General features: G+C 41.0%; 1 protein-coding gene across 2 annotated transcripts in view; it reads left to right on the top strand.

Moving 5' to 3' along the window:
* Positions 1-19,319, top strand: part of TAFA1 (TAFA chemokine like family member 1) — a 206,344-nt gene that overhangs the window by 155,682 nt on the left and 31,343 nt on the right. Inside the window, exon 3 of one of the 2 annotated variants that reach the window (XM_053989330.1) lies at positions 8,789-8,926. In XM_053989330.1, coding sequence (XP_053845305.1) covers positions 8,789-8,926 — 138 coding nt within the window. Of the gene's footprint in view, positions 1-8,785; positions 8,927-19,319 lie in introns of both variants that reach the window. The other variant, XM_053989329.1, reaches the window with a different exon arrangement.

The raw sequence follows: 19,319 nt of genomic DNA, 5'->3' as shown, positions 1-19,319 counted from the left end.
AAGTGTGACATTTTCATGTACCATATGAAAAATGCAAAGGGAGCATCATAAGAAAATTTTAATCTCTTTTAAGGTTGAAGAGAAAATTAATACGGTTTCTCATTTTGGAGAAGTTTGGAGAATGTATTCATCTAATACAATAAATGTATTAGGCAGTTTTAGAGATCTGATGCTTGGGGAAAGCCCATCGGGCAAAAGTGAGACTCTGGAAGGACCAAGCTGTGCTTCCATAGTTCCATAGTTGACATTGAATAATTTCTAAATCCTTTCTTAGTAACCACTTCTCATGCACATTTCTATATTCATTTCTCATCAGCAGCTGTGACTGAATTACTTATTTCTTTCCAACTTAATTATTCCACTCAAAAAGAGAGTAGTCCTGTCTTTCTTTCATTGCGTATTTTTCCTGAAACTTACCATTGATTCTTTGGATGTCTCTTGATGGCAGCATTTACAAAAACATTTTGAGGTTCCAAGAACAATATTCTGTGGTTCACTCCCATTTTATTGTGAGGGTATTTTCAGGCCTAATTCCACTTTGGATTTTCACTGTTCTCTGGCAAAGAACTAGAGATGTCAATATTGGAAATGTTCATTTCTGTTCAGCAGCAGAAATGTACATTTCTCCACAGCTTTGATACCTAGAAAATTTGTTCTGGGCAAGAATTGTGCATCTGCAAAGCAATGATCAGAACAGCACAGCAGGTCTTTTTAATCTCTAGTTTATACTGCTGCCTGCAGTTTAAGTTATAGGAGGAGCACTGCTTCAATGCAGGCACATTACATCTGTTTTGTCCAAACTCGGTTTTTTTATCCTCTCTGACATATCAAATATTAAATTTTCCAAACCACCCAAGTGACTAAGAGCATGATTTTTTTTTAAAGGTACTTACAAGATTTTATGCTCAGCCTTTCTGGCATACATCATTTAGACCAAGACATCCTATTTACAAGTGATATAGACTTCTAGGAGTGTCATATCTCACTGAAAGTCAATGAAATTTAAAGTAATAATGCTTATTACTTTGTGATATGGAACTTCAGTTATTTCTCAAAAGTAACATTCTTCTCTTTCTGAATTAAGTCCTGCCTCTTCACACACATCTCTTAATGGCATTCCAGAGCTGTAAATCCCACCAAGACTTCTAATTTCTAACCTCCATTTCTCAAAGTTGCTGTAAGTTGGCGTCCCTTTGAAGTAAAAAAAAATCTCATTAAAAGACTGAAGATCCCCACTAAGAGAACATTGGATTCTTGCCTGCCTCGTGAGTTACATGTCTGGGATTTGTAGTTCATCAATGCAGGAGAGCTGATAGTCCTCATTACATTCCCTTGGCACACTCCCCGTGACAAAGAGGCAATCAGTCCAGTGGGGAGTGGGCAGGGACAGCTCCATACACAAGAGGTGGGATTTTCTCATAGATTCTGTCATTTTGGGGGGTATATTTTACACAGGCATGCAAAATGTTAATTAAAACTACTCATAACCCTGCTTAAATAAGAACTAGGAGCAGAGTACTCATCAGCATTCCCCTCCAGCCACCCTTGCCCTGTCGCCTCTCGCCTTCCTCAGCCTTGCTGGGTGTTCCTCTGCCTTTGGAGCTGCAGTGTGCCAGAGGCAGGAGCTGCTGAAGGCTGCCTTGTTGGTCTGGAGACCATTTTCACTTGATTCATCTGTAAGAGGTTTTTAGGTTTTTTTTTTTTGTTTGTTTGTTTTTTTAATATATATAAGAATAAGGTCCCGCGCAAATTTCTCAGGAGATCAATTTGCAAGGCTGTTTAGCAGAAAAGCCTATTCTCTGGTGTGTATATTGGTTTGATATGGAAATCCATAAGCCAGCCCAAGATACAAGCACAGCTCACATGCTGGTGTGCTCTGGGTTTTCCTTGTGAATTCAAGAGCAGAATCCATACCATTTCTCCTTTACAGAAAATACGTATTTTTAATTTCTGTGAGTAAACCAGTTTGTGAGGATCAGAGTCTATTCTGTTCTGGGTGTAACTATAAGAATCTGTAAATCTCTCAGATAGAAGCCTCCTGTGGCTGATGGCAAAGAGCATTAGTAGGAAATTGAAAAAGACTATAAATCCTTGTGCTAATTAGAGCTTTGCATATCCCTGCTTCCCCTATTAGACTGAATGGGAAATAAAATAAAAATGGAAAAAAAAGTTAATATTAAATTGAATTATTAACATTCTGCTGAACAAAATATTTTAAAGATTTTATTTTCCTCTTAGAAAATAAGTTCTTTTGGTTTTCATTTTTGCAGAAAAGTTTGATTGTATTAAAATGGCCTTTTCTGTCAAGATTACTCTCAGAAACTTAAGAGTTTCTAAGATAAATAACCAGAGATGCCTGTGAGAATGCACATTGCCCCTCTTAGCCCAGGAATTCTCACTCCAGAATCTATCAGAACTTTGGCTGAGTGTGAAATGAATTTTCACAGGTAAATGACCTGCTTGGTCCAGCAGCTCTTCTCCAAATTCTGACCATGAGCCAGCACAAAGCGAGACAATCTCATTATTTGTCTTGCTCCAAATGGGGGTGTTGTGCCATGACACAAGAACTGGGGCCTCGACCTACAGGAATATTATACCATCCCATGGGCTCTGTCCTGTGGGCTCACAGAGCTGGGACTTCCAGGAGTGCTCTTTTCAGTGACCTGGGCATCAGAAAAACCTCAGTGGGGTTTTAAAGTTTAACACAAGGTGCATTTCTAAGGGAAAACAAATTTCACTAGCCATGGTCCTCTTGTACTGTTTTTTTTGTAGAGAAGCAGCAGTTTCTTCAAGGGGGTACCCTGTGTCTCCAGAACCCTTTCACAGCAGCAGCATTTGAGAAAATAATATCCCAACCCAAAACTTAATGACCCACAGTGGGAGTCACTTATGTTGCTGCTGTTGCACAGAATCTTCCCAAAATGAAAATAATAATATAGATCTTGCATAATGAACAACTAAATACTGAATATTAATCAAAATATAAATAGAAATCTAGGAAACAGAACAGTGCAGTTTATTCTAATCCACTGGGCTAAATAAAAAAATCCACTGTATATCAGGGGACTTGCAGAGCATGTGTGGAGCATTCCAAATTCTCATGGTTATGGTAATTCCATATCTAAAGAATAGCTCATCAACTTATTTGCATCTGTTATCATAATGGAAAATAATTAAGTCAGGAGTAATGCTGATGGGTTACACTTAGGTCAATTTTTTGATGGTGCCTTTGTGTTACATCAGGTTTATGAGCCAAGTTCAGCTGCTTTGTGACTTCATTGATGGCAGTTAACCTTGACCTTGTGAAAATGAGTGAAAACCCTAAGCCTTCTCTCACTGCCCTGAAAATGCATCCTGTAAGCTTGATCCTTTCCCTTCTGAGGCAGATACACAATGTTAGAGGATTATACATAAAAGAAAAATTGGAGTGTAATTGCACTGTGGCTATGAGGAGGTTTTTATTTGTTCACTTGTGAAGTAGTTCTTGGTGTAGCATGGGACTTTGTTTTTCCATCTGTTACATATTCCTGTCAGAAGCAAAAATGCTGCTTTGTAAGTCCCTTAGTAGTGGCTTATTATTTCTTAAAGTAAAGTATAGTATTTTCCCCTGTGCACAGTGTAGTCTGCAGTTCTGGCACATTAGCTGGCATAAACATTTTGATTAAAGCTTATGAATGTATTAATTACACCTGGGAAGTTTCCAAAGCTTATTCAATCTGAAAACTCTTTAAACTGCAGCCCCCAAACCTGAATTCTTTATAGTAAATGTAAAAAAAATGGCTGCCACAGGGCTGTTTTTCCTTTCTTTCCTTTGTTGTGTAAAGACATGGGGTGGAGAGGGTGAAAAATTTTATATCCATTCATTTCTGGGAGCAATTTTTCAGCAAGTCTACAAGTGTCTGAAGAATTTTTGCTGTCACATTGTTAAACATTTGCTTGGAGCCTATAGAACTTAAATTCTCTTCTAAATGTTCTCTGTTCTCCTAGATCTAGCAGCAGCATCTGCATACACTTAAGCATTTTCAGAATAACATATGGGTCTATGACCTTAGCAGGATGATAGCACTGGCACTTCGACTGGCTACTTGAAACTGTTCCAAATAAATAGAGCTACCACAAACCAGCTATAGTCCTAATGAACTGTCTGGAAACGTTGATAAAATTGGTCCATATGATTTCTTTTGCTTGTATTCCCATGGTGAATCACCAGTGGTGTAACAGAGGCAGAAATTGGCCAGCAAAGCCCATGATGCTGTTTGGGCACTGCTATTTTATTTGCAAGTAGCAGGAACAGGTTCTTACAACAACCTTCATCTGGATTGGGCTGTGAGGTGCATTTGCAATGAGCTAGAGGCAAATGTAGCAGAGGATCTGAATTCTAAAATCACTGGGCGTGTGACCCCGAGAAGAAAGGCACATCTTATCTGTCAGCCGGCTGTGCCAGCGCAAACAGCCCAAGAAGTCTCACCAAAGCTCTGCCCTGCTCGTGCATTCATGCACACATGCATTCATTATGACTGACCTGCCCTAGGAAGGTCCATTAAGTGGAACTCATTTCAAGCACAGATGGTCCCGAATAGCTTAATGTCTGTCTGGTGGCCAGAATAAGTGAATTCTTGATGGCCTTAGACTTCTGATCACATACATGCAGCCAAGGAGGAAATGAAAACATGTTTATCATTTTGATAAACAACCTCTCTCATTGCTGCAGGACACTCCATGTAACTCAGCAGAGTCAAATACTATTAAATTGTCATCACTGTCAAAGAGAGGACGTATAAGTTTTGCTACCTGAGCCATAGTTAATGACTTCTACAATGTATAACACAAATCAGTAGTGCTGTTTGCCTTTTTTTTATGTTTGTTTACTGATAAGTTCAGGCTTGGCTGGAATGCAGAGGCAAGTTATAATTTTGAAGTGCAAAATATGCTTTTATTATTACCTCCTAGCTAGAGGTATAAAAAACAGAGCTGACTAGAAGATGGCTTTTTGGCTTCTGCCAGGCACGCACTCAGACCTTATAGGTGATTAGACATTTTAAATCACAGCCTCCCACAGCAGACTCATACTCATGATAAAATATTTCACTCTGTGGTGTGTAAACTCAAGGTGGCTTTGTAACAGAGACAAAAATGGGTGTTATTTCAGGAGTTAGTGTCCTCCAATTAGAATGAAACCATTTGCAGGGGTAACAAACAGTTGTCTGTGTTTTACAGCAAGAATGATCTATTATTTCTACAATTTTCTATTTTAAGTCTGTGCAGAACAAGGATTTCTGGAAGGCTGGGGAATTTGAGCAGAGTTGCAATGACACAGAGAGTTGCCATCTTCAACATTCCAGGATCCTCCCTGGCAGGCAGTTCTGTCCCTCTGGCTTTGGTCACATTTCCTTCATGCAAAGCTGAGGTCTCCTGTGAACTGAGTGCTCAGAAAGGATCAGCTGTTCTCACTATCAAGTCCTGCTAATGTTTGGTGTGAAGAAGGTATAAGTCATGACAGGACATTTTCATTCATCTCTGAAGCTTCTTGAAGGAAGATCAATTCTCTTCCTGATCTGCAAGTTCCAATTCCATTTCTAATATTCTGAGTTTCTTGGGGCAGAAAGAAATTACTAAAAAAAAAAAAAAAAAAAAAAAAAAAAAAAAAGACAGATGGATAAAACAGCCACTTCATGAAATGTAACTGTCAACATAACATTCAGAAGACACTTACTCTGAGTATTTTTAGACCCCTTTCCTCTCCTTTTAAATTCAATGGCAAATCCCCTATTGACTTGAAGGAGTTGGATGAGGCTATTGTTGTGGAATCAAAGCCAGAAGCTACTGTAGCTCAATAGACCATAAACTTCAAAAAACAGAGACTTTTGTGGGGTTTATGACAAGGTTTCAAACTTTTTCTGCACTCACAGCCTATCAGGTCAATAATTCACATTTGTTTCAGAACTTCCAGCCATGTAATATCTTGCCAAATCTTCCCATAATCCAGATGAACCATTAAGAAAAAAAAAAAAAAAAGGCTCAGGAAATCCATCAGATATTGAATTAGAGTATTTCTTGGTGTTCTTCAACCCCTCCCCCAAAAGAAGAAAGTTGGAAATAAAAAATAAAAATCACAGAATGCAAAGGTATTTCACATATTCATCTGAACACAGTGAGTGGTTTTCAGTGGAAACTGAAGATGGATTTGTGTTCCTCTCTCCACTCAATTAATTTCCTCATTTATGCAGCTGAAGTAGATTTAAATAGAACCTCCCACTCTCAATATATTCGTGGTGTATATGTTTCTGTGAATGATGTAGTAAGGAGTATGCTTTTTCAATGAGGTTTTTTCCTATTCTCACTGTGTCTGTTTAGATCTGTCTCTATTCCCATTTTGTATATGGTTTTTTAAAAGTCTCACATGTACATGCACTGCTGGTAAAATCCATACAAGCAAAACACATCTCATGCAATGCTACCCAGTAGGCATCCACAGGCTAAACATGCTTTAATGCAAATATCTGATCCCACTTAACAGATTTTTCAGGAAAATAGGCTGTATAACCTCCAAAATTTTCTCCATGTGAGGTGGATTTTTTCTTCTCTGTCAGCACTGGAAGGGGTCTTTCTATTATTATAATTATTAATATTTGCATACTTTTATAGACCATGTAGATAAAACTTCCAATTAATGTATTTAACTTTCTAGCAGTTTAAAAAAAAAGGTTTTTCATTGCTTTTATAGCGTCATTATGTTTTGACCCTCCTAAACAACTACACATTTTGAGCCAAATTCATTACTGCTCCAGCATCTTGAGCTTCCACATAACAATTAAAGATGTTATAAAGCTCTTCCACCACACCCCAATATTTTGAATAGATAACCAAATAAGCAAGACTCGGTCATGTGGTTCTTAGTACTCATACAGCAAATTTATAGAGAAAATTAAGCATTTAGGTTTTTCACAAATATTTACCACACAGTCTATGTAGTCTAAAATTAGAAATGCTTATTACTGTGTACATTATCTTTATTGTTGAAGTTGCAATCAATAAAGTCACAAATCTCTCTTCTCCTAGGGCATGACCATAAGATGGATTAAACCAATGAGAATCTTTTCATTGCCTTCAATATGATTTGGATAGGGGAACAGGGACTTTGTGTGAAGGATTATTTCATAGAAAATGCAAACATTTGGGGCTGAGTTGATTACCACAATTCCTCTTACTCCTCAGATACACTCCAAAGCCCATTTGTCAGAGGATGGCTCTCTGAATTGTTGAGATCTCTCTTTTTTGACACCTTTTGGCTTTCAAAAAGCTTGTGTCAGCAGCCCAAACACACCTAATAATTAAGAGGTGCAGCAGCATGTCTCTCCAGATGACTTCAATATTCACTACAGAGTTAATCTTATGCTTGCAAACTCCACCATATGACCAACATCAGGCAAGGCAGAATTCTCCCTGCCTACCTGCCCAGAGCTTCGCTAAAAATGCCTCATTTTTAGAAACCCCAGGTACCAGGACTCACTCCTGGTAGGGAAATGCCACTGGACTGCCAGACTTTTACCAAAACCCCTTGTTGACAGCCAGATGTGGATCAGCATCTCCACACTTCTTATTCTCCTACCTGGCCACACAGCACACAGCGTCAAAAGCCCTCAATATTGTTTCAAAAATAGTGAAATCCAAAGATATGAGTAATGTGGTTTATGCTGCAGTAAAAGCACTGTGCACTTAGCAATTCTTAATGGCATGAAGAAATAAAGCTCTTCTAGAAAATCGTGCACATCCTGCCATTAGTGGGCAGCACATGAGGTTTTGTACTAAGTTGAAACAAACCCTGCCAAATTTGTGCTGCAATTTCAGAAAGTAGCCAGATACCTGTGGGGAACAGCCTGACACCATTAAACACTCAGTGATTGTGAGCTAAATGCAATCTGAACTGAGGAATGGAGAAATTACCTGGGCAGGGCATTAGCCCACCGTGGTGTTTGTCTCCTTGCACTGCAGAGCAGAGGTGAAGGGGAATGGCACACCTGACACCTCATTTCTGTGCTCAGCATATGGCACAAACACCAAGCATTCATAAGCCCAAAGCCACCGTGGACCTGAGCACACTCCCCTGTGCTCTCCTTCTAATAAAACTATTGCAAATGCTCAGAAAGAACAATTAGGGAGGAGACAAATTAAACCTGGTGATCTCACACACAATGGAAATGTTTCCTGCCTTAAATCTGCCAATCTAGTGAGTGGGGAAGCAAAGGGAAGTGCTGTTGGGCCACTCTGTAATCTGGGGAGACTCGTTGTCATTCCCTAAGGGCTGAGTACAAGCACAGAATCAAATATTTGGAGAAAAATCTTATTTCTAGATGATTCCCTTAGTCTCTGTCCTTGTATGAGAAAATATTTAGGGAAGAGGTCTCCAATATTACAAGTATAAAACCAGCCAACAGTGATTGTACATTTTCTGTAGTATTTTACCTACATTTCTCCAGGCCCAGACATTGACAATATTATTTTTAGACCAAAAATTATGTGGGTGTCATAGAGACTTCTAATATAAGAAAGGCAAGTGAACTTATCTACATTTTCTATTAAAAATGTAATGTAACAGTACCTGGCTTATTTGGGAGCACACAACAAGACAGAAATAAAAAACTGTAATCCCACCTGTACAGAAGCTGGGCAGAGGCACAGACAGGAGCACGCCTGGGTGCTTTGATTAGCCACTGCTGCTCTTCCTAATCAGAGTGTCAATATTCTCTTTTTCTTTTTTTTTTTTCTTTTTTTTTTTTTTTGCCAGAAGGAGGAACGTGTGAAGTTATAGCAGCACACAGATGCTGTAATAAGAATCGCATTGAGGAAAGATCACAAACAGTAAAATGCTCCTGTCTACCTGGGAAAGTGGCTGGGACTACAAGAAACAGACCTTCCTGTGTTGATGGCAAGTAGCTCCTCCTGTGTATATGTTTCTGTTTGTGTACCATCCATTACAGCTAGAAAGCTGTAAGTCCACAGATTGTGCATAGGAATTTTGTTGTGTTCTTTATTTAATGAAATAGAAAAATCTATAAGCATGAGTATATATTTAGACCACTTTCTTGCTACTTCAGTGCATAGTTCTGTGCACATGGGTCACGTTAAGATTTAACTGAAAACTGTAAGAATATTGCCCAGTATGATGCTTTGATGAGTACAAGAGATTTATTATTGATAAATACCTGGATAAAATTATCCCTTGAGTCATTTCATGGGGCCCCTCCAGTGCCACATCAGTTTTGATTCATAAATATTTCAAAGGACAACTGCCATTCATTTTGATTTAATTAGTCATTTGGAAAGTCGGTGGCAAGATAACATAAATAAATGAATCTTTTCTTCTAGTCCTGAAACGAACATTACAGAAAGCAGGAAAAAAATCTTTGTCTTTTAAATCTCTGCTGCTGTTGCTGGTCATGGGGATTTGGGTTTTTTAATTATTTTTTTTCTGAAGGAAAAGCACGATGTTATTTGTGTCTGGGTTTCATATTTGGTTTAGCTCCATAGGGTGTTTTCCTCTCTGGGGCTCCCCTGCCAGCACTGCAAGGTGAAACCATGCAGTAATCAGGGAGAGATGCACAGCTGGGAAGTGCTTAGTAAAAAATAAATCTCATAAGAAGATGGAGACTAAGTGCTACTAATCCCATTAGTTACCTTTCCCAAACAAGCTGCTCTGTGCTGCAGAATCCCTCAGTGCAGCAGCTTTGTGGAATGGAGCATCTTGTAAAAATCCCTCGCTGTTCTTTCTGGTGAACATTCTGTTGTTTGTACCAACCCACAGGTGCTTCAGAGAGCCACAGGTTGGTTTTGTGCAGCACTGTAGGCTCTGTGCTGGGTTCTCCTCACTCTTTCCAAGTTGGAATCCCATGGGTAGTGGTGTCTCTGCCAGATTTGGGAGTACCCATGGTTTCCTCTTTGGGTCCGTGTTTGGCACTCAGCTTCACCCCAAGCGACCTCCCAAGTGGGGAGGGAGCTTTGCAAGCAAATATTGGAAAAAAATGTTCTCTTCTGGGTAACTTTCGTCAATCCCAGGCTGCCAAGACATTAGAATGGAGCAGGGAGTTGTTCAGTGTAGTTAGACAGGAATATTGTTGGATGTTGTGGAATGGAATATTGTGCAGACAAAGATCATTCTTGCAGATTTGACACCACGAAGGGGAAGGATTAGGGGCTGTCTTAGAGGAATGAGAACCATGTGTTTTCTCAGCAGGTATTTCTGGCATGTGGATACCTGGTTTATATATTAAAGATACGAAAGGAAATGTTTTATTATTTAAAAAACACATTCAAATTTTTAAATTATGAAGCAGTGTTTCATAGCTTGTTACACTGGGAATGCAATTCAGCTTCTGAACTCATGATTAAAACCATGCTATGAATGCACCTGTGAATGATTATGCTTTAGTCCACATCCTGTCATTCTGTTATTGCCTAATTACCCTGATAAAAAGAAGCTTTTCTTTTTCTGCTAAGCACACTCATAAAACCGTAGGTGAAAACTACAGCTGGTTGTAACCAAAGATCAGCTGTACAAGCCTTGAAGAATTTCACGTTCTTCATCAGGTCATGAAACACAGAGGCAGCAGATAGAGCAGAGACACCATTAATTCAGCCCTCATAACTCTGTTCAGAGAAGAGAAGCTCAAAGAGTGCTGTGTTAAGAAAAAAGTCAGGTGCAGGTGTGGACTGGAGCCTAATTGCTCTGTCAGGATTACAATAAAAAGAAATGTTATTCTCTGGAATTTTGAAAGGAGTTAGGATAAAACAATGGCTAATATGAAAGTGTGAGGCAAGTCCCATTGAAGTCACTGGTAAGACTCACTGTGACTTCAAAGCCAGCAAACGTGAACTACAAAGGAATGTCTTCCCCTTTCAAGTTTGGTTGTAGTCAGCCCATAGCTGCTTTTGTAGATGGCTGGAGAACAGTTCAAAAGCCCAAAATGCTGCTGGTAAAAATTAATCCAAGGGACGTTTGCTTTGGCCTTTGTTTTATCCCAGACTTTGCTTTGTGGCTTTTGACACACTGACCTGGCTTAAGCCAAAACTTTTTCGATTTGGTGGCTCCATTCTTGTTAAGACAAACTCCCAAAACTTCCCCTGGGAGTCCCATTGACGTCAGTGCTTTAACTCACACAAAATTTGGGATTTGCTGTTTATTTTGTGCATGAGAACACTTCAAAAGGTCACCAGCAGCTTTCTACCTTCTTTGTCAACCATATTGAAAGTTAACCTCACACTAGGTTTTATTTACAGTGTGTAAATGTATATCATTTCAAGCCATAATGTGTCATTAAGAAATCTTATGTGAGTCCTTATCAAATATCCACTGGTGTTCAGGTGAAGCAGTGTACTCATGTCACCAAATGACACAAGCAAAAACGACGCACCACAGCCTTGGTCACAATGAAGAGACTAATTTATTTTTTCTGACTCCAATCTTTTATAGTTCTCAAAAGGTGCCAGTGGATTGGAGGGTGAACGTGCCACCTCTCCAACGACACTGGACAAACTACCTGTACATCAAATTTCTCCGCCTCTATGAAAGAATGCAAAACAATAGGTTATTTACAGAAAGTTGTGTGAGAAAGTTCTCTACAAGAATGTAAACTCAGAAGGCTTTAGAAAACTCTTGATAACCAGGGCGACATACTCACACCCAAACAAAGTCATCACTTCTGAGAGGTGACAAGGACTGGGAGACCCCTGTGAGCAGTTTGGCTGCTGGCTGATTAACACCTCAAGTCATCTCCACCTCATGGCTATGTACTAGTGTGTATAAAGCAGGCTGAACCTCAGTTTTGCCCTGCCACACTTTGATTTATGATATCGGGATCAAGCTTTTGGTGCTTCCCAGTTAAATTTCATCAGAAAACACCTCCTCAAGTCTGCTGCTTTGACAGTTTGAGTCCATATTGCAGAGGAGAGATTGCATTGACTTTTGCTCCTACCAGCTATTGCTCTGGGACACAGCTGGGCTTGTGGAGAGCTGGCTTTGTTTTCTCTTTCAGAGAATACAATTATTTGTAGGAGTCATCTTAACATTTTTAATAAGTGTCATGGTTGATGAATGGTCCTTTTGTCCTTTTTGTTGTGAAGTCTGATCATGGGTAGCACACCATCCCAGTACACAGGGCTTGGCTTGCAGTCCTCCTCCTGCATGGGACAAAATTCAGGCTGAGGTTATTTGTACTATGAAAGGCATGAAGCTGATGTGTATTCCCAAGTATCACTTCCTGCCAAGTCCAGCAAACTTCTTCTTTGGGGCCTCATCGTAATAAAGAATAGTGAGGCCAGGCCATGGCAGCCTTAGAAGTCATAAATGATTCTTTGCATTCAATAGACACTGTCCTTAAAGCTGCTCCATCACCAGTGAATTGTGCAGTAGCATCAGTGGGAGCAAAACAAAAGCCAAACCTTGCCATGAAACACAGACACCAGTTTCTGTTTCTTTGCCTATTCTGTTGCACATTTACTTTCATGATTCCTTTCACTACTTCAAGGTCTTTTTTATTTGAAGGATGGTTTGAAATGCTCCCTTCCCTCTCTACAATTTATCTTGCCTGCCACTTGGCCATAGCATATACCACGGGCATCAGGCTGCTCAGCTCTCTGCCATGGATATTATTATTTTCTTCATTTGCCCAAATACCTCTCCAGAGCAAGTCCTTTTTTTCTGGGGAAAGCAATGCCCAGCATTTCCAGTGGGTTCATGAAGGCTCTCAGGTGCCTCAGCAGAAATCTCTGTCACTGGTGCAATTTCTCCTGTGGGCTGAGCTTTTATTCCTTTGTCATATCATTACTATATATAAAAAAAAAGATACTTATCACTTTAATACTATCACTTTTATACTGGGAATATCATGCTTGGTACCATATCCTTTAAAGTGGTATTGAAGCATCCTGTACAGTCAGTAGGTAGTTATGTCTGTGTGTTCTTCAAGGCTTGTGAATAATATATAATTTGTTCATCTATACTGGAGTTTACTATGTTACAGTCAGTGCTCTCAGACACACATATTTTTTAATGTTTCATTTTTCTGTTCCCTTCCCTTCAATCTTCTTCCAGGCTATTTTAAACTCTTTCACAGGCAACCTCATATTTCTTGCATAATTATCTGTGAAATTTGTTGGACCACAGAGTATGGAATAACAGAAAAGCACCTGCACTGGCTTTTGAAATCAGCCACAAAGGAACTTTCATGCAGGTCGTGCATATTGCCAGTGCTTTTAGGAAATGAGGTGGGTTTTACACTGGTGAAAACCAATGAGCAAAAAGGAAGGTGCTACTAAAATTTTTAGCAGTATCTCTCCCTCTAAATTGTACCTGTAAGAAAGGCCTCTGCAGACACGTGAGGTGATCCTATTCCACGTTTTCTACAACACAGGATTTGAAGCATTAACTCTCAGGCAGCAGGATTAGTGGTTTAGTCTCCATGGTTTGCTCTTGTCCTGTTTTACACAAGACATGCATCTGCGGAAAGAAAAGTCATTCACTGATACAGAAAAATAAAATCAAATCAAGCCAGTATTTTCATTTTTCACAGACTGATTTTGGATCACCTCAAGTTTCAGATAATTCCACAATGTATGAAATATTAGCACACATGTACATACTTCAGATTTCTGTTATTTTGAGGATCACTAGCCACCGTGTGGTCCTGTGAATTTACACCACCCTTCATCGGGGAAGCACTACCAAAGCAAACATGAGGTTGCTGACCCGTGGGAGTACCCTGACTTTTAATGCCTTTTTGGGCCAGCACCTCACACCTCTCCAGTTGAGCTGCTGGATGATTGGTGCTGCTCATCCTTATTTTTCCATGTGCAATAGCTGGAGCAGAGAGAGGACAGCATTCACAGCACACAAACCAGCAATTCCATTTGCTGTGTTTGCCCTGCTTTCTCCCACCCAGGACCCACAGATGAAAAGGTCCCATCTGGTCTGTCTCTCCCTAGGTAGACAGTAAGTGCAGCCACCCTGCTGACATCAGTTCATTTATTTTTATTTTTAAATTATGGGCAAAACACTAATTGTGGAGCAAGCATCCATAATTCAGGAGTGTTCCTTCAGGACAGAGATGCAGCTCAGCCCCTTGTGCTGGTGCTCAGCCTCAGCATCCTCCCACAGCACTGCACCCACCAGCTGAGGGGTGGGCATGGGATGCTCAGACACTTCCTGGCTCTGCCTGCAGTGAAAGCAGGATTCAAGCCTTGTAGAGTCAAATGAAAGACTCCTATTGACTTTGGGTCAGGTCCTTAGTAAATGCTTTGTTAGAGATAATCCTGTATCTATCAGCACTTACATCAAGTGAAAACAGTTCACAGTCACAAAGCCAATAGTTTTCTATTTATCTAATGTGTACTTTAGGTGGTATCACCAGAAAGCCTGTTTTTTTTTCCCACTCTGTGAAAATACTTTCAATCAATTCTTATTTCTTGAAGAAAGGGGGAAAAATGCTTTTTGAAATCCAAGGAGTCAGCTTCTTATCCCTCTAGCTGTGCTTCGGCCCAGATAAGAAGAGATCTCAGGGTCCCATATTATTAATTCACTGTCTATATGAATAACGAGCAACCTTGGTGAATTATTCCACACTCCTGGGAAAATCTATAGCCCTGTCCTTCTGCAGCACCACTGGAACCAAGCAGTAAGCTCATATTTATTTTTATTTGGTGAATTCAGATGACTTCATTTGTAAGGAGGAAAAAAATGTCTCTCTTCCCCACTGACATCCATTTAGCAAGCTCAGAAAAAGTCACAGAATATCACATGTGCTATTAAAAAAAGAAAAAAAAAAAAAAAAGAAAAAAAAAAGGGGGTAGAGAAGACTAACTTTACTGAAATATTTTAGGCTTTTGTTTTGTCCAGATCTTGTCTTTGTGAAACGCCCTTGCAGCCACCCTGAAATCACAGCCAGATCCTGAGAGGTGCTGACTTCAGAGGGAGCAAAAGCAGAGCTGGCAGCAGCCATGCAGAGCAATTAATTCATTTACCCAGGCACAGAAGCTCTCGTTACCAGTTTGCCTTCCCACTGCAGGGCAGAGGCTGGAGGGAGCAGAGGGGAGGTGTGAGCCTGACCCTGCCAGTGCTGGGTGAGGTTTTGTGTCAGGGCACAGCCTCATCTCCTGAACCCAGACCATCAGTGAGCAGCCTGGGGAGAGCAGAGAGGCTCTGCTTCTCCCTGAGCAAGTGGATGTGCAAACAAATCTCTGTGTGGGCATATGGATCTATATCTATGCATATATATATATGTGTGTGTGTGTGTGATAATGTGTATTTCTGTGCACGGCCACCCTGCCACGGGTAGTGCCTGACAGCACCCAGAGCTGCTCAGACACACAGGGATGCTTTTCTGTGATGAAGGTGCACACAGGCAGGACATTCAAGGAGCAAATCTGCAGCTCACCCGAGCCAGGCTGCAGTCAGGGACTCCCAGGAAGGTGCTCCCCCATCTCCCAGCCGGGGCTGTGCTGTTCCTGCTGCATGCAAACTGCAGCAGGCCCTGGGGAGAGGGGAATGGATGCTCCTGTCTTCCTGGTGTGAGGATGGTGCAGCTAATGAGAGCCTCTGATTGCGGGTTTGTGTGAGTACCTCTTCACTGCAGTGATCATTTTTCTCCCCACCTATGTTTTATATTTCTTTTTCCAGTGATGTTGTGGTTTCCTGCACAGCAAAGCAACCACCCTTTTTAATATCAAGCTTATAGAACAGCTGACTAATCCACCCCTGGAGAAGTGCATAGAGCTCACTTAAATCCCAATTTCAGCAGGAAAAAAATTTCTTTTTTATACTTAAGAGGGGGAAAAAAGCTGTAAGTCATGGTACTATCTCCATTGTGTGAGGGGTGGTCTCTTTCCCAGGTTCCAGCTGACAGATTTCAGAGGGAGCAGAGCCCTCACAGCCAACCAAGGTGCACAAACAGCATCCCTATGGTGAAATTAGGGAATGGCATGGCTCTGGAGCAGTGTGAAGACACACAGGAACATATAATTACTTCACCTCCATACAGAGGAAAGTAACCTTTCGCTCACATACTTGCAATAAACCCACTAGAGGCTAAATGGAAAAACAGTAGGAGATTTCTCCTCTGATAGGTAGCATTAAGTGTTAATCACAGCACTGGAAGAGCCTGGGAAGAGGGTTTGGAGGCAGGGAGGGCAGCCAGCCATGCCAGTGTGTGCCAGGCACCACAGGGAAAAGAAGCACGAGCTGGAAGGGAAAAGAGAGCCTAGAGAAAATTCCTGTGCAGGGATGAAGCCACAGGCAGGACCATGGGTTCAGGTTAAGGACTGTTCAGACTGCCTGGCGAGCACAGAGAAAACCAGGACAAGGGGTTTCACTGATTTACAGACACAGATCTGCTTTGGTGAGCCCACAGCAGGAGACTCAGCCCCCTGTGACCCATGTGCAAGTATACAGATGGCAGATCTGGGGCAAAACCAGCTACAGCAGTGCTAAGGAAGGCTTCTCACAACAACCCTTCAGCCAGCAGCGCTGAGGGAGACATTTCCAAACATCAGGAAGGTACAGTCTGATGTGTATCTGCCCTGCATGGCAGCAGGAGAAAGAGATTTGCTGCCATTTACTGCATCTGTGTGGAGAGGTGATCCAGCTGATGGAGGATGTGTGGTATCTTAGGAGCAGGAGGGTTAAACCTTTACACCCTGCCTTTAAACAAGCACTGGGTTCACCTTTCCCTTGAGTGGCAAAGCTCACATGCCCAAGTGCAGCACCCAAAATGCTCTCAGGAAATGGTTTGATACCCAGGTTTTAAACTGACTCCTGAAGCCCTGAGAGACTTGCTGGTTTGTGCCAAATGAGGCCACGGTTAGTAGGGTTTAGGAAAATGAACAGGATGGTGACTGGCTATTAATCCTTGCTCACAGTCCTCAGGGAATGTGTTGGACCAGTGTCCAGCTAATCCATGGCCAAGGGGAGCTTAGGGAAACATTATGGTCGGGTTAGCATCTGTGCTGTATCCTCTGACACCAAATCCTGGCAGGAATTCTGATGATAGTTTATCTCTGCCAGGGAAGGCCACATTATTAAGTGGCTAATTGTGCACAAGCTCACACCACACATCTTTTCTGCATCAGATGCTGTGGTTTTGGTGCACTGTGAAATGCTGCGTGCCTACAGGTGTCTCTGATACACTACAGAAAATACCTGACTGGAGCATTGCAGAGCAGGAAGCCTTTTTTTCTTTTCTTTCAAAGCTACCTTCCATCTATTAACGTGGAGCTAGTTCAGAAGGCTTGATTGTGGTTTGTAGGATTAGGGTTTGAACACAAAAGAAGTGGATGATTAAGTAAGAATGAAAAATGCTCCTCCACAGTGAGCTCTCTTTAAATTAATAAACAAGAACCTGAAGCTATTACACAAATTTTAAAGAGGCAGTGACCAAATCTTTGAAGGAAGCAAACACATCATTTATCCTTTTACTGATGAAGAGAGTTCAAATAGGAGTCACTAATTTAGCACTGAGACTGTCTGTTGTGTTGAACTATGTGAATTAATCTGGCAACTGCAACTGGAAGCAAGCAAGTCAACAAGTGTTTAATTGATTTCAGAGGATCAATTGTCCATACAATTGATCAGACACATTTACGGTTCCTCCTTTCAGAATAAGACCAGGTCACTGTAGGACTCAAGCCCCTCAGCAGTTTGTCAGTCTGTAGTTTGCTTTGGGAGATTTTTATACATTAATATTGCAGCGTTGTCTTAAGTTTAGGAATCGAGTAAAGGCATTGCAAACAAGGGTTTCTATCAAATCTTAGATTTTTTGCTGAGGAAGTGTGCTACTCAGCATGTAAATAGCCTTCAGAGTTTGGAACAGGTCTCCATATGCAGGTGTCAAAAAGCAGTTTACTAATCCTGTGTATCAATGAAAGCATTATTCCTCTTTGGGAGCTGTTCTCAAAGACCATTCAGTTTGTTACAATAACTGCTCAAGTTTAAGCAAGATGGAGGATGGCAAATTTCAATATTATTTAAATAGTGCTGCCTCTCCCTTTTGAAACCATCATGAAAAGACAGTGGTGGGGAGAGGAGCTGTGCTCCACAACTGAAGCATTCTGCCCTGTGTCATTAGTAGATAAAAGCTATTCTGCAGGCAGATGGATTGCTTTTAATATGTGGGTTTGTGTAATCGTTTCCTTTTGATTACAATTCCTAGGCAGCAACCCTACAGCAGAGTTTTCAAGATGCATGTGCGTGGTCAGTACATTTTTTTTTTATCTTCCAAATGTGCCCAGAACTCAGGAGCAGCAAGGTGAAACATCAGCACAAACCATCACTCAGGAATGAAATGGAGAAGCAAATGACACTGTCTTAACTGAGGACAAAGGCAAATCTCCCATTAACTCAAATGAGAGTAGAAAACATCTCTCTCTATTGATTTTCTTATTACAAAATGCCCTTTCCTTTTTCTCCAGACCCCTCCACGAAATACCATCAAATACGGTTGTGTGTAATACAGTTATGCAAATAACAAATGAACTCTATTTCCTTTAGAAGTTTCCTTTCCTCCTCTTGAAAATTTCCAACTGGATGAACGCTTTTTAAAACCAGAGCACCTGTTGTATATAAAACCCCAAGTTCATTAGTGCAGTGAACACCTGTATATCCAAAATATAATATAATATAATATAATATAATATAATATAATATAATATAATATAATTAATATAATTATTGGTTATTCAAGGACACAGGTACCCCTTGCTCTGGGCAGGACAGTGACCACTGCTTTACACCACAGAGCACAGGAGCAGGGCAGCAGAGGAGAAAATCTGTATCCTTTTGGACAGGTTGTGTTGCCCCTGGGGTTCAGCTCGGTAGCAGAGGCTACTCTCATTGCACTGGTGCCACTCATTTCCCTGGTTTGTCCTGATGAATTTGGGTGATCTGAATGTCAGGCAGGGAATCAGGTGAGGTTTTTGTGGCAGAGCTGGAGAAGTGAAGTGCTTCCCTCTAGCACTGGGGCTGCTCCTGTCCTGGGATGGGTTCCAGTTCCTGGGATGCAGTTCCAGCCACTCTGCCTCAAAAACGAGGTGAATTAACTCGTGGGGCCAGGTGTGGAGAGAGGCTTTGGCTGCTCAGGGGAGCAGGCAGCCTCTGTTGAGAGAGAAGAGTTGTAGGACAGCAGAACAAAGAGGAGTGGGAATCTGCTGTCGGATCAGGAATCTGCTGTCAGACCAGGGATGGAGAAAAGCTAAAAAAGCAGTGGGGGTTTAATTGATATAAACTCCCCATCATTAAATTTAGCTTGGAAATTAGAAGAGTACTACTAGCTCTAAGA

Source organism: Vidua macroura, chromosome 13, assembly GCF_024509145.1.
Source record: "Vidua macroura isolate BioBank_ID:100142 chromosome 13, ASM2450914v1, whole genome shotgun sequence".
Taxonomy (NCBI): domain Eukaryota; kingdom Metazoa; phylum Chordata; class Aves; order Passeriformes; family Viduidae; genus Vidua; species Vidua macroura.
The sequence above is the reverse complement of the archived record's forward strand: the minus strand, read 5'-3'. Positions and strand labels throughout refer to the sequence as shown.